The 16,168-nt window shown below is 36.3% G+C and overlaps 1 protein-coding gene across 1 annotated transcript in view; it reads left to right on the top strand.

Annotated features, from left to right (window-relative positions):
- Positions 1-16,168, top strand: part of LOC143030414 (receptor-type tyrosine-protein phosphatase alpha-like) — a 292,993-nt gene that overhangs the window by 116,035 nt on the left and 160,790 nt on the right. Inside the window, exon 10 of the mRNA XM_076193561.1 lies at positions 10,966-11,076. Within this exon, the coding sequence (XP_076049676.1) occupies positions 10,966-11,076 (111 nt within the window). The remainder of the gene's footprint in view (positions 1-10,965; positions 11,077-16,168) is intronic.

The following is a 16,168-nucleotide window of genomic DNA, read 5'->3' as shown; positions in this document are numbered from 1 at the left end:
TTTCTGACATCAAGATTACTCAAGTGTATCAATATTTCATTCTTTGATACTTCTATTTTTTCTATAGGGGGGACTTTCTCTTTCCATTCAATCTCTTCAGGTTGTATGTTCTCCCTTGTAAACACTGATTTAAAATGTTTGTTCATAATTTCCGCCATTTCCATTTCCTCAGTGTATTCAACTCCCCCTTGTCTTAATTTCTCCAAGTCCTGTTTGTTTTTCAGTTTATTGTTTACAAATCTGTAGAATAGTTTTGGTTGATCTTTACATTTTTCTATGACGTCTTTTTCATATTTTCTCTTTTCCTCTCTGCACGTTTGTACATATTCATTTCTATAACTGGTATATATTTTCCATTTTTCAGGTTTTCTGTCTTTTTTCCATCTGGTCCAGGCTTTGTCTCTTTTGTCTTTTAACTCCCTACAACTTTTGTTGTACCAGCATTTTACATATTCTTTTTCTTGTTTTTGTCTTGGGACATACTTTTCCACTCCTTTTTTGTAAATTTTTGTCAAAATATTCCATTTCTTTTCCACTGATGTTTCTTCTTTGTATATTTCTTCCCAGTTTTCTTGTTGAAAGAATTCTCTTATTTTATCAAAGTTTGTTTTTTCATACATCATTCTTCCTTTTCTATATTGTTCATTTCTTTTCATATATTTTTCTTCATTAAGTTCCAGTTCAATCAATATGTGGTCACTTTTACTTATTGGTGTCTTATATTCAATCTTGTCCACTATTCTAGGTTCAGATGTAATTAATAAGTCTAGTCTCGATGGTTCTTCTTCATTTCTATACCTAGTGTTCTCCTGTATCCATTGTGTCATTGTGTGGTCAATAATCATCTCAAGTAGAGCGTTTCCCCATGAGTCGTCTCCACCCTTTACTGTCATTTCTTCCCAGCAGATTTCTTTGCAATTAAAGTCACCCATCATAACTATTCTTCCTCCATCTTCCATTATTTTATTTAATGCTATCTTTGTGTCCTCTAACATACTTTTATGTTCACTCTCCTCCCATGAGGCTGTTTTTGGAGGCACATAATTTATCACAAATTTTCTGCTCTTCTTATCTCTGTCTTCCACTTCTATCATAATCATCTCTACTGTATTCTTTCCATATATGACACCTTTCACGTTTATATCCTTCTTAGTCAGGAACATAACTCCACCCCCTTGCTTTTTCTCTCTGTTTCTAATCCAATAATTGTATGCATCATGTCCTACACTGTTGGGTGGTAGTGGGCCTTTTAATTTTGTTTCTACAATTCCCATCATGTCCGGTTCTTTTTCCTTCAAATAATCATTCAGCTCATTCAATCCTGTTATTAATCCATCTATATTTGTGTAAGACACTCTTAGTTTTCTGCCACTTCCATTGTGTTCTCTGTTTCCCTTATGTTTTTCTTTTGTATGTCGAACTTCCTTAGTTTCATGTTCACTACTCTCCAATAGAATCTCTCTTACTCTGACTCCGTTCTGTTCTCGTTTTTTGCCTTAGCTTCCAGTCTTTTCTGCTTTTCTTCCTCTCTTTCCTCTTTATTCATTTCTCTTTTTATCCATATCTTTTTGTATTGTTCACTTGTTGCTAGTTTCCCTGTTTTGGATAAGATATTCTCTGCCGTTGTTTGTGACTTGAATTTAATCTTAATTGGTCTGGTCTTGTCTGTGCTATACTTTCCGAGTCTAAATTTCTCTTCGATTTGTTTCATAATTTCTGGTTCATCTTCCTGAACTGATTCTAGTAATTGGCTTACTTTTTCATTTTCCTCTTTGATTCTTGTGGTTCTATCTGTGTTGTGTTTCTCTTCCATTCCTAATATAATTATACATTTCTTCTTGTCTATATTCTCCTTTGGCTCATCACTTTAATAACTGAGTCTTCAGTATGTTCTTTCAATTGCTGTTTGACTATGTCAGTGAATGAAACCTTATTTCCTTCTTGGGTTTTCTTCCAAGAGTTAGTTTCTTTAGCTATTGTCTCTCTGTTTTCTTTACTATTCTTCTTCAATTCCTCATTCTCCACCTTTACTTCTCTTAACTGTCTTTTTAGGTCTTCTATTTCATCAGTTAAGTTTTTATTCGCCTTTTCTAGTTCTTCCAATCTTTCAACCCTTTGTAAAATGGTGTTCATATGACCTAACCTACTCTCCAAATCCTCGATCACCTTATCAACCTTCTTCTCTAGTCTTGTCAGTCGGGGGGGGGGGGGTTGTGTCCCCCCCACTCTCTTTAAATCCCTTGAAAATATTCTCATCACTTTCTACTGTATTGTTCCTATCTATACTTCTAATCTTTACATTCTTATTAGACATTTCGTCGTCCTCCAGCTCGTCTTGCGGTCTCTTGTTTACTTTTCGGCGGTCTGTTAGGGCCAAGTCCTCTACTTCCTCATTACCTTCCATTTCCCCAGCAATCCCTCCCCTTCTCCTCTTTCCTTACTTTCCCACAACCCCACCAGCAAATTCCCCCCACCCAGCAAATACAAAAAGGCACTTCTCTTTGCGTTGGGATCCACAATCTGCACTTTTCTTCAGAACGTTCTTCAATCCGTCCGTTCGTTGAAAGTGTGTGTGTGTGTGTGTGTGTATGTATATATACATATATATATATATATATATATATATATATATATACACACATACATATACCAATGCTTCTTCCCCCTTACAAGGGAGGTAGCCAAAAAGGGAAAGGCACAAAATTATTTCCACCCATTCCATCCCTGAATACACTCCACACCACTCCACCCTCCCTCCCATCTGAGCACCTCCTGGATGACGGGTCATCCCTACACCTTGTCCACTGCCCTGGGTCAGAAGCAGTGACGCAAGACACAGCACATCCACAGCAAGGCCGCTTCATTAAATCGGCGACCCCCCTCTCCGTCCCCCCATTGCATAAAAGGAGAGGGCGGGGAGAAATTCCTTTGGGGTGTGTCAAATTTTGCTCACACATACTACCTCTCCCCCCATCCCCCCGCCCATTCCACCTCATGCAGTCACAACATCATCCATATACAACCATTCTCCATTCACCCTGTCTTCTGTCCTCTCCCGTCCTTCCTCAACAGACATTCCCCTCTTCCCCAAAGCCCCCTTCACCCTATCCGTCCACTTCATCCTAGGACATCCCCTCATGTTCACTCCCTCCACATCTGCCACCATACCTCTTTTACTAGTCTTTCTTCACTCATTCTTTCCATGTGTCCAAACCATCCTAATATTCTTTCATCAACCCTATCTCCCAGCTCCCTTTCCACCCCTGTTCTCCTCCTCACCTCCTCATTTCTCACTCTATCTAGCCTAGTAACCCCCATCATACTTCTCAGACACCTCATCTCAAACACATTCAAACTCATTCTCTTCCTCTCTTATGTTCCATTTCTCTGCCCCATACAGTGCTGTTGGCACAATCACTCCTTCATACAGTCTCCTCTTAGCATCCATTCCCAAATGTCTATTCCTCATTACACTCTTTAATCCACCAAGGCATTTACTCGCTTCTCTCAATCTACATTCTACCTCCACCTTCACTCCACCTTTTCCTGCTACATTTGCACCCAAATATCTAAAACTATCCACTTCCTCCAGTTGCTCACTTCCAGTCTACTGCCACTTTCACTCTTTGTACATCTCATCACCTTACTTTTACCCACATTTATCTTTAGCATTCTTCTATCACATACTCTCTCAAACTCTGCCACCAACTTCCTCAATCCCTCCTCCGATCCTGCCACAAGCGCAGTGTCGTCCGCAAACAACAGCTGGCTCACCTCCCACTTTTCTCCATTTTCTTTAACCATCTCCAATCCCTGACCCACTACCCTTGCATTTACCTCTTGCACTACCCCATCCATGTATAAGTTGAACAGCCAGGGCGACATAACGCATCCTTGACGAAGTCCCACCTTTACCTCGAACCACTCACTCTCTCCATTTCTAATCCTGACACAAGCTCTACTACTCTCATAAAAACTCTTGACAACTCCCAGAAGCTTTCCTCCTATCCCATATATCTGCATAACCTCCCACAGTGCCTTTCTGTCTACCCTATCATAAGCCTTTTCCAGATCCATAAAAGCCCAAAAAACATCCTTCCCCTTTCCTATACCTTTCTCACATATCTGTCTTACCACAAAGATCTGATCTACACAACCTCTACCTGTCCTAAATCCACACTGTTCCTCACCAATTACTCCTTCTGTTCCTCTCCTAATCCTCTCAATCAAGATCCTCCCATAAGCCTTCCCAACTACACTTAACAAGCTAATCCCTCTGAAACTACTACATTCACACTTGTCCCCTTTTCCCTTGTAAAGAGGAACTATACAGGCACTCCTCCAGTCCTCCGGCACTCTACCCTCTCTCCAGCAAACATTAAATAACCTCACCAACCAGTCCACCATCACTGTACCTCCCTTTTTCAGACATTCTGCATGGCATCCATCCAGACCAGGTGCCTTACCTGCTTTCATCATCTTAACAACTGCCTTCACTTCATCCTTCCTTATTTCTCCTCCATTTTCCTAACTCATCACTCTCATTTTATTCGCATTTCCCACTGCAGCTATCTTTCCCTCCCTATCCTCCTTTTTTAGGGAGTTGCTAAATGTGTTAGCAACTCCCTAAAATATTCTGCCCATCTTCCCCTTACTGCCTTCCCTTCCATTATCATCTCTCCATCTGCACCTTTTACCTTTCCTTCTTTATTTGATTCGTCTCCCCTTCCTCTCTTAATTTATTTCCAAAACATCTTTTTATTACTTTCAAAATGTTCTGTCAAACTCCCCCATTTTACATCTGCCCTCATTTTTTAATCCTTTATCTTATGTTTTACTTCTCTTCTTTCTCCTTTGTACCTCTCATATGACTCCTCGTCCTATTTTATATATATATATATATATATATATATATATATATATATATATATACTGTATATATATATATATGTATATATATATGTATATATATATATATATATATATATATATATATATATATGTATATACATATATATATATATACACACACACACATATGTATGTATATATGTATGTATGTATATATATGTGAGGAAGGAGGAAGAGAAAAACAGGTCTAGGGCTGCATTTGTTCCTGACCGGTTTCGCTTATAGCTTCTTCAATCCTCTGAAGAAGCCATAAGCAAAATCGGTCAGGAATAAACTCGGCCTTAGACTCATATCTTTCTCTTCCTCCTTCCTCAAACCTGTCACAATGTCTCAATATATATATATATATATATATATATATATATATATATATATATGTATATATATATATAGTACATATATATACAGACGCTCCTCAACTTACGTTTTAGTTACGTTCCGAACGGCCGAACGTAAATTGAAAATGAACGTAAGTTGTTACTGTAATATACATCTATAAATTCTATTACCGTATCTTATAAAACACCCCTAAATCATTAATTATACACATAACATTGTAAAATAATAACATTAATTTCAAATAAATTAAATTCAAGCAACATAAATTGAGATGGTGGAGGAGGAGGGGGAGGAGGATGAGGATGAGGCAAGGCATGTTCAGTTTGTCGTTTGTGCAATGTAAACAATGGACGCAGCGTCATGCGCAAGTATCGTTTGAACTACGGAGAGCGCGCTAAACTAAAAAATTCACTCAAAAAACAATTTTTACTATTTTTTTTTTTACAGTCAGTTCAAACATAAAATCGAAAAAACGTAAAATGAATGAACGTAAGTAGAGGAGCGTCTGTATATGTGTTAATAAGAACATGGGTACGTGTGTTCACTTATGCAAAGTAGACCACTTGGAAAAAGAAACTAACAAAGCAGAGCGCTTTCATATATTACATCTTCAGTGCAAAAAGTACATAGTTAATAGAAATACATATGATATATGTACATGAAAAAGGAACAAGGACAGTTTACAAAAGGGTAAAGGACAATTTACCCCCTGGGCGGCGGGCTGTCAGGTCGCAATGGTCAATGCATCTGGTAACTTAGGTAGGGCGACATTAAGTCACAGTCGCAGGGTTACATTTTACCTGTTATTATTTTGCTTATTTCTTGACAGATAAAGTTGTCGAGTTTATATAAGCCCTTGTGTAGGTTGGTATTTTGATCACTGGTGGTATGGATCAAACTACACTATTAAATTTCTTACTATTATGTTGTTAGTATGATAGATTGTATGGGCATTACCCCAATTAACTGGATGATTGAATTGTGTAATCATCGGCAATTTTATCTGTCAAGATATAAGCAAAAGAATAACAGGTAAAATGTAACCGTGCGACTGTGACCTAATGTCGCCCTACCCTCATTAGTGGACGCATTGACCCTTGCGACCTGACAGCCCACCGCCTAGGGGGTAAATTGTCCTCTATCCTTTTGTAAACTGTCCTTGTTCCTTTTTCACATATATATATATTATATGTATTTCTATTAACTATGTACTTTTTGCACTGAAGATGTAATATACGAAAGCGCTCTGCTTCGTTGGTTTCTTTTTCCAAGTGATCTACTTTGCATATACAGTAATTACATATATATATATATATATATATATATATATATATATATATACATAAATTCCAGTAATATTCACATTTTTCAGAGAAAAAAAAAAAAAACTGGCAATATTCATGTTTTCTGCCTACTCACGTAAGCTAATTGCCTAACCGGACTGCTTACCAGAGTGGCCACTACCGTCGCTGCATCTACCTAGTTGTATTTTATGGGAAGGGGAGCTACACTCGTGGTGTTCTGCCTTTGTATCTCGGAGTGTCTTGTTTGCTCTTAAATTCATGAATGGTTTTTGCACACACTATTTTTTTTCATCCAGTTTTTTCCAAGTGTCCACTCTATGTGGAAAACTGTTTTTCTTCAGATCTCTTCTAAAACTATGTTTTTTTCTTTCCATGTCCTCTTGTGATTCTCTTATCCCAGTTTAACAAGTCCTCTCTATTGGGTATTTCTGCGCTCTTCATGATTCTGTAGATGGTCAGTAGGTCACCTCTCTCTCTTCTATGCTTCAGAGTCAGTAACTACAGTTTAGCCAGTCTCTCCTCATATGATAGGTTTGCAAGTGCATGGTTATGTTGCTGCTCTGGATTCTTTCTAATTTTTTTTCTTTTTTTTTCTTTTTGGTACTGGGTGTTCACAATGTCGCCACATATTCTAGTCTAGGCCTAATCAGTGTGACTAATAGTTTTTGTTAATAATGTCTTCATCTAAATAGGTAAATGCCACTTTTAATGATCTTAGCAAGTTATAGGATTCTCCAACAATTTTGTTTATCTGCTTGTCATAGGACAAGTCGTTTGAAATAATTACACCCAAAAAATTTTCGGATCCCACTCTTTTTACCTCCTTAGTTCCAATCTTGTATTGTTCTGATATTCTATTCTTAGTTTTTCTAAACTCCATTATGCTACACTTGTTAATATTGAAGTCCACTTCCCATTTCTGACTCCAGTTCCATACCTTATTCAGGTCTTCCTGTAGTGATTCGCAATTGTTTCATTTCTTACTTTCCTTAACATTTTAGTATCATCTACAAACAAGCTCATGTAACATTGCACCACATCATCCATGTCATTCACATAAATAGTAAACATTATTGGAGCCAGTACAGATCCTTGCGGAACTCCACTGATCACCTCTTTCCAACCTGAATATTTTTTTCTGAGTACTACTCTCATCTTTCTGCCAATCAGGAAGTCCTCCATCCATTTTAGTAGGTTCCCTTGTATACCTAATATATTTTCCAATTTATTTAAATAATTTTTTTGTGTGGTACCTTGTCAAAAGCTTTTTGTAAGTCCAGGAAGGCATGATGAGCCCATCCATTCCTTTCTTGCACTATGTCTATTAGTCTTGAGCAAAAACATATTAAGTTTGTGGTACATGATCTTCCTTGTCTGAACCCAAATTGTCTTTGGTTTATTATGTTATTTTCTTCCAGGTGTTTTACCCATCTGTTCTTGATTATTTTCGCACAAATTTTGGCTATAGTGCTTGTTAGTGAGACCAGTCTATTATTAGTTGGTTCTTCCTTGTTTTCTCCTTTATATATTGGTACAATGTCAGCATTTTTCCAGTCTTTTGGTATTTTTCCTTTTTTAGTGAGCAACTTATTATGTTATGTATTTTGTCCATTAGTTCTTCTTTGCATTCTTTTAGAATCCAATTTGCAATTCCGTCTGGGCCATGTGATTTCCTGACCTCAAGGTTTGATAGGTGTTCCATTATTTCTTTTTCTGTTATTATTATCTTGCTCATGGGGGGGGGGGGGAGATTGCACTTTATTTCCTTCATCCCAATATTTTGCCTTCTCTCTAGGGAAAATATTCAAATTCAATTGCAGTAATTCCCAGGATTTTTTTTTTTTTTTATCACTAACTATGGCTCCTAAGTGAAAGACTAGCAACTATTCACTGACAAGTACCACAGGCACAGGTCTTGAGATTCGTGTGCTGGAACTGGTGGGTGAACTGAAGAGGTTATTCTTGTAGGGAAGTCATGAAGAGCAGTCAGCTACTCCACAAAAAATGGCATCAAGTACAGGAGAATGGATAGTGAGCCATGATGCTGGATGAGTCTAGATTCGTTAGGTAGGGATAGTGAGCCTTGATGCTGGCTGAATAAGGATTACAAAGGTGGAGCATGCCAACAGGAGACCTTTTGGTCCATATCTAGGTAGGATGCAAAAAAAAAAAAAAATAATATTAAATAAAAACTATAATAATGTAAATAACAAATAAAATGCATAAATAAATGCATAGGTATAGTTAAATAATAAACAAACAGGTAAATAGTAAATAATGATAAATTGACATATAACTAAGAATAAATGAATATCAAACAGACAAATGATAACAAAACAAAAATAAATAATATAGAATAAATTATGATCATTACAGCATCTTGCTTAGGTATTTATCTAAATGATTCTTAAAGCTTCGAACTGAACTACATTGCTCTACCTATGCAGGAAGTTTATTCCATTCATTAACTACACGGTTGGCAAAGTAGTTTCTACCTACTTCCAAATTGAATCTATTTCTGGACAGTTTGAGACCATTGATTCTTGTCTGATTCTCATTCAGTATGAAAATTTTGTCACTTTTGATGTTGTGAATTCCCTTTAGAATTTTAAAGACCTGTATCAAGTCACCTCTGAGTCTACGCTTTTTTAGGGAAAACAGATTCATATATTTTAGTTGATTTTCGTATGATTTATTTTTTATATTTGCAATCAGTTTTGTGGCATGGGCGTGAGGAACGATTGTTTGCTGCCATCTCGGGGAAATTCATGAAGACTTTAGGGAAACACTAGGAGATTGGTTACTGCTTGTCGAAATGACAAGTAGTAATCTACATAATTTCCAGATGACAACTGTGGCGTTTTCTCAGCTCAGTTCGAAACCTTTCTTCTCTTCTGGTTCTTTCTTTCTCCACCTTTGCTGTCTGTCAGCTGCCTTGTATATCGCTGCTAATGAATCAATTGTTTTTATACCTGCCTGAACGTCTAGAATGACTGCCAGAATTCAATAACAAGCAACACAGATTTGGATGTTGATGATAATGACGATTGCCTAATGGATATGAATACACCAGAGCTAGCTGAACTATATACCAATCATTTTTAGGATGACACCAAAGATTTTGATTGCTTTCTTAGTGAGGAATACAACAGTGATTGGGAATAGACTTTAGGACTAAAGCTTACTGGTACTTATGCTAAGTGTGGTCATTTTTTTCTATGGTGATGGTGTTGGCTGATCAACTGATCTTGTCGGATGTTCTATGTCCTTCTGGCATGGAAACTAAATCAGTACTGTCCTTGCGCCTCATACAAAGTTGGGCCTCTTATATAGTTTTACCAGAGGCCTTAAGAAGGTGCGCCTCTTACACCAGTGTGCCTAATACACCAAAAAATATGGCATATTTTTCACATACTGGATATGATTCATATATTTTGATTACATGGGAAATTAAATCTTATGGAATGGCTAAAGTCTTATGGGTTCCATAAAATCTAGGATCATCCTGTCCTAGGCTATTCCAGGAGTTGATTCTTCTATAAACATATCTATGTTTCTTAACGTTTTTGAGACACATGTCCTTTATCAATTTGTTCCCATAACCTCTGGACATTTTCCAGTCCCAAACCAATAGGTTTTAAATTCCAAGTCTCTACTCCATACACTGCCATTGGCACAATCACCCCTTCATACATTCTCCTCGTTGCATCCATTCTCAGATACCTATTTGTCATAACACTTTTTAATCCCCCAAGGTATTTATTCACCTCTCTCAGTCTGTAATTTACCTTCACCTCCACTTCTTCATTTCCTGCAACATGCAACCCCAAATACCTAAAACTATCCACTTCCTCAAGCCTCTCTCCTTTTAGATTTACTTCCAACTCATGCACTGCCACCATCTACCCTTGTACATCTCTTCACCTTGCTTCTACCCACATTTAAAAATAGTGTCTAGATTTTTTTGCAGTAGTCTATGATGCACTTGTTTTTTCACTCTTCTTATGATTTTTGCCTCATCCGCAAACATGTTGGCATAGATTGTTGTACTTTCCATCATGTTATTGACATACACAAGAAACCTTATTGGTACAAGCACTAAGCCTTGTGGAACCCCTCTTGTTACTACTCTCCATCTTGACATCTTATCCTTTATTACTGTCCTCATGTATCTTCCCTTCAAAGAAATCTTTCATCCATTTGATTAATTTAAATGGTAAAATTTGCATCCAAGTGGATCCACTGTCATGGTGGATTCTGTCACCTGGAATTATTTTCAACAAGTGGCTAGAACAGGAGAGTAGTACTGAAAAGGATCTTTACATTCTTATATTATCTAATATGCTGCTCCCACCCCAATAATTCCTCTTACCCCCACCATCCTAACAACTATTATTCCTGTCTCTTACAGATAGGTATGGGAATCCTAATTGCCCTGCATGTTCTCATGGTGGCCAGTGTCATGATACCAGAGGCACTTGCATCTGCCCTCCAGGCTTCTATGGGGTGGAATGCCAACACCGTAAGTCTACTACTGATGCAACTAATTTGTCTTTGTCGCTTCATCCCTTCATCTCTTCATTCCTTCATTCCTCCCTCCCTCTATATTCATCCTGATCATGGCCTATTCATTCTTTCATTTGTAGCCTCCTGCCTACCTGATCTTTCCTACCAGAGGCAATACCATTGCAGTGGAAGAGTTGAGGAGCATCATCACATTAAGATTAACAAGACCAAGCTTCAACCTATGACATTTCATACAATATTTCCCACCTCTACCCAGAGGTCCATGAGAAGTTGGTACTTGGTCTCCAGAACAGACTTACACTCTCTATCACTCTTTCATTTTCTTCTGATCAAAGGATTACAAAGGTGGAGCATGCCAACAGGAGACATTTTTGTCCATAACTAGGTCGGAGGCAAAAAATAACATATAATAATGATAAAATAAAATAAAATATAGAATAGAATAAAAATTATAATGATATATATGATAATAGATTAAATAAATAAGTGCATATAGTTAAATAATAAACAAACAGCTAAATAGTAAATAATAGTAAATTCACAGATAGATAATAGTAAATGAAAATCAAGCAAATAATAAACAGACAAATAATAACAAACAAATTAGCAAATAATATAAAATAGTATATAATAATATATGATAATATATATGAAATAATATAATAATATAAAATAACAATAAAAATAATGAAATAATAATAAAATGAAAATAAAATATAATAATAAAAGATGATAAAATAAAAATGAAATAATAATAAAAATAATATAATATTATAAAATGATGTATAATAATGACTCCCATTTAGGGAGTCATTACAGCATCTTGCTTAGATGTTTATCTAAACAAATCTTAAAGCTTTGAATTGAGCTACATTGCATTGCCTCTGCGGGAAGTTTATTCCATTCATTAACTACATGGTTGGCAAAGTTGTTTCTATCCACTTCCAAATTAGATTTGTTTCCTTACAGATTGAGACCATTATTTCTTGTTGGATTCTCATTCTGTGTAAAAATTTTGTCACTATTGATGTTGTCAATCCCGCTTAGAATCTTAACGACCTGTATCAAGTCACCTCTGAGTCTATACTTTTTTAGGGAAAACAGATTCATATGTTTTAGTCCATTTTTGTATGATTTATTTTTGATATTTGGAATCAGTTTTGTGGCTCGCCGTTGTATTTTTTCCAAACTGTCAATGTCTTTAATGAGGTTTGGTGACCATACGGAAACAGCATATTCCAAATGTGAATGAACTAACGATTTATATAGCTTGTTAATGAGTGATGGACTTTTGAAGTCAAAAGATGGCACAATCAGTCCTAGAATCTTATTTGTTTTCTCAGAGGCTGAAATACACCGCTAGATGATTTGAGATCGTTACTGATAATTATGCCGAGATCCTTCTCACTATCCACTTTTGTTAACAAATTTCCACATAACTTGTAATCGCACTTACTGTTATTTTTACCTATGTGCTTAACCTTACATTTACTTGTGTTAAATTTCATTAGCCACTTTTCAGACCATTGCTGTAATTTATCTACGGTATATCTTCTTGAATATCTAATTGATTTAAGTGATCACTTGCTATTCCGCACAGTTTTGTATCATCAACCAATTTGGAGACAATAGATTTTAGTCCATGGTCTATATCATTTATATATACTATGAATAGAAGTGGTCCAAGAACGGAACCCTGAGGAATTCAACTCATAACATTTTTCCATCTAGAAGTTTTTCCATTTAAAACAACACTGTTTTTGATCATTCAACCAATTTCTAGTGCAACTTAATAGGTTACCACTTACTCCATGTGAAGCTAATTTAGTAAGTAGCCTTTCGTGGGGGATGGTATCAAAAGCTTTTGCAAAGTCTAAGTACATCAAATCTATTCTTTTTTTCTTTGGTTATAATTCAAGATGACTGTGTTGTAGATTTCAAGTAAGTTTGTCAAGCAAGAACGTTTCTGTCTGAATCCATGCTGGCTATCATTTATCAAACAGTTACCTTATAAATGATGTTCGACAGCATCTCTGATGATGGTTTCCATAATTTTCCTATGATTGAAGTCAAGCTTATAGGTCTGTAGTTATTTGGTTTCTTTTTGTCACCTTTTTTGAATATTGGAGTAACGTTAGCTAGCTTCCATTCTCTTGGGACATCTCCAGATATGATGGATTTCTTGAAAATAATTTCTAATGGAACAACAATCTCATTTTTCATTTCCTTTAAGATTCTTGGATGCCAACCATCAGGTCCTGGTGTTTTATTAATTTTGAGTTTCTCTGTACACCTTTTAATTTTTCTCTTTTGTTATATTTATCATGGTAAGTTCACCCTAGTTTTTTCACAGGTATCAGTTTGGAGTTCGCTTAAAGGGGTTTTGTTTACGAATACTGAACGAAAATAGTTGTTTAAAATATCACACATTCCTTTGTTTGAATACTCAAGTTGACCGTCAGCAGATAATAGTGGGCCAATGTGATTCCTAATAACCTTTTTATCTCTAATGTAACTATAGAATTCTTTGGGATTTTCTTTGGATTTATCAGTGATATTCATTTCATATTGATTTTTTTTATTGTCTTTTTTAAATCTCTCTGTATTATTACATAACTTTGATAGTCATTAGATGCACCCAAGCACTTGTATTTCTTTTAAGCCTGTCTTTTTAGCAATACTTTTTTTGGTTTCTTTGTCGAACCATTTTGGGCGAGCCTGATTGGGGGGGGGGGGGATCTGTCCTTAAATGGGATATAAGTATGAATCATCTTAGTAAGTGTATTTTGACATTTTCCCCACATCTGATCTACAGGTCTTTTGCTTAATTTTGCCTCCCAATCTGTAAGCTGAAGCTCCTGACATAGTCCTATGAACTGAGCTTTACTAAAATTGGGTATTTTAGATACACAAGTATCCTAAAATTTTTATTAGTTCTAATCTAATTTGTGATTGCTATTTGCAATAGTTTCACCAACTTCTACATTGATTATCATACTTTCACAGCTAATGATCAATAGATCGAGTAAGTTTCCATGTCTTGTGGGCTCTTTTACATGCTGAACTAAGTAATTGTCACTGAAAAAGCCTATCAAGCAACTACTTATATGGCCATGTTCAAGGGTCATCCAATCAATGTCAGTAAAATTGAAATCACCCATTATCAATAAGTTCCAGTTGCAGAAACTAGACAGTTCTTGAAACAACAGTTTGTTGTCTGGTAATGATAATGTTTTTGGCCTGTGTTTGGGTTAATTCTACCCACAAAGTATCATATGCATCCTATTTTACTTTCTCTAAAACACAGGCATGAACATTTCTTTTTGACATACAACAGAACACCCCCCACCTTTCTTGTGGTTTCTATCCTGATGAAAGTGTTTAAATCCCACAATATTAAATTCAATTTCAAACTCTTTACCATTTAACCATGTCTCTGTTATTCCTATCACATCAAGATTTTCACTTTTGACATATGCCTATATTTCTTGGAATTCATTATACTATGAGCATGAAAGTACATGGTTTTAAGAAACTTGTGATTATGACTTTTTGACACATTTTGTATTTCAACATCATGCCATACACTATAATTTTGCTCTTTTTATTTATCTATCATCACAACCACATTCAATACTCACTCATTTGGTTCTCAGGCCTGAAGTACCATCACCACCTTTACCAAGCCTCACCACAGTCTACATTCATCTGTTGCTGCTTGCCAGTCATCAATCTGGGGTGCCAGCACCTGGATATTTTTGGACGTTATAAATCCACAGATACCATGGCCTACCAAAGAGGCTGAGTTCCTTGTACAATAACATTCATAGTGATCTTTGATAGGCTGTCATGCTCCAACTCTATTTGTTTCCCTTTGAGTCTCTGTCCCTCATCTAGGATAAACCCCACTGCGTGATTCAGCTCTAGGTTCCCCACTTATTCTAATTCAACTCATGTCATCTACCTCTTACCCGTGGAAGTCTTTCATCTTCAACTCTAATTTCTCCATGTAAACTCTCTTATCCTTGGCAATCCTATTTTCTCTCCTGTCATCCTCTCTACTATAATGTCTGCCCCTTACCTGTGGGGATTCCTCAGAGCTGTGCAATTCTGATCCCTGTTTTTGGTTGATTTCATTGTGTCTCATTCCACTTTCAAATCTATTTTCCTCCATGTAATATCTCTCACCTATCCTAACTTCTTTTCTGTTATCCTCTGTGTCATAGTACCATCTATTTTGCTCTCGCTGATACCGCTTCTCACATCATAATACCTGTTACTCCCATCACCTCTTGCCTCATAATATCTCTCATTTCTGTTGTCTTTTACATTATAATATCTGTCATCCCTATCTCCTTCTACATCATATCTTTCTCTTCTGTTGTCTCTTATATCATATATTCCTCTATCATATCACAATATCTCCCTCCTACCTGTGAGAATCCCTTGAAGTCATGAATATTTTCAGAGCTGCTTGAAGCATTTGAGTGAGACATCCTTTATTATAAGGCTAATCTTACTTTGAATCACAACAAAATGGCATGGTACTGTATGTAAACTAACAAATATGGCAGACGTGCTTCTGTTTCTATGATCAATCATGATTTGAATTCACTTGGCGACCTAATATCTCTACTATTTCCTTTTTTTATTTATCTATCTTTTATTTCCTATTCTCCTATTTCCTCGTGAGTATTTTGCACACACCAATCTCTTTATCCAGTGAAGAAGAAAATTTATCACGGTCAAAAGGCCCCATTTATATGTCATAAACTAGCCTTTGATGCATTTAATGTATGGTCATGATCCAAACAGTTCCTGCAGTCCAAAGGCCAGGATGATATTTTGCCCTTTTTTATAAATGTATTCAACTTCTTGGATAGCAAAAGTGATTATGTGCAAAACTTATGTAATTCACATATTTACAAAATGGTATTTAACTTACAATAAAGTTGTGTGTGAATGGAGTGTGAGCGCGGGAGTCAGAGAGAATAGCCAACACCTGCGCACCTTAATTTGTACCATGGCTGCACAAAACCAGTGCCAGGCACAGGTGTCTATGTATGACAATATAGCTTATTCTATCA

This window comes from Oratosquilla oratoria, chromosome 12 (genome assembly GCF_046742065.1).
Source record: "Oratosquilla oratoria isolate Oo_2021 chromosome 12, ASM4674206v1, whole genome shotgun sequence".
In the NCBI taxonomy this organism is placed as follows: domain Eukaryota; kingdom Metazoa; phylum Arthropoda; class Malacostraca; order Stomatopoda; family Squillidae; genus Oratosquilla; species Oratosquilla oratoria.
This window is presented reverse-complemented; position numbering and strand designations above follow the sequence as displayed.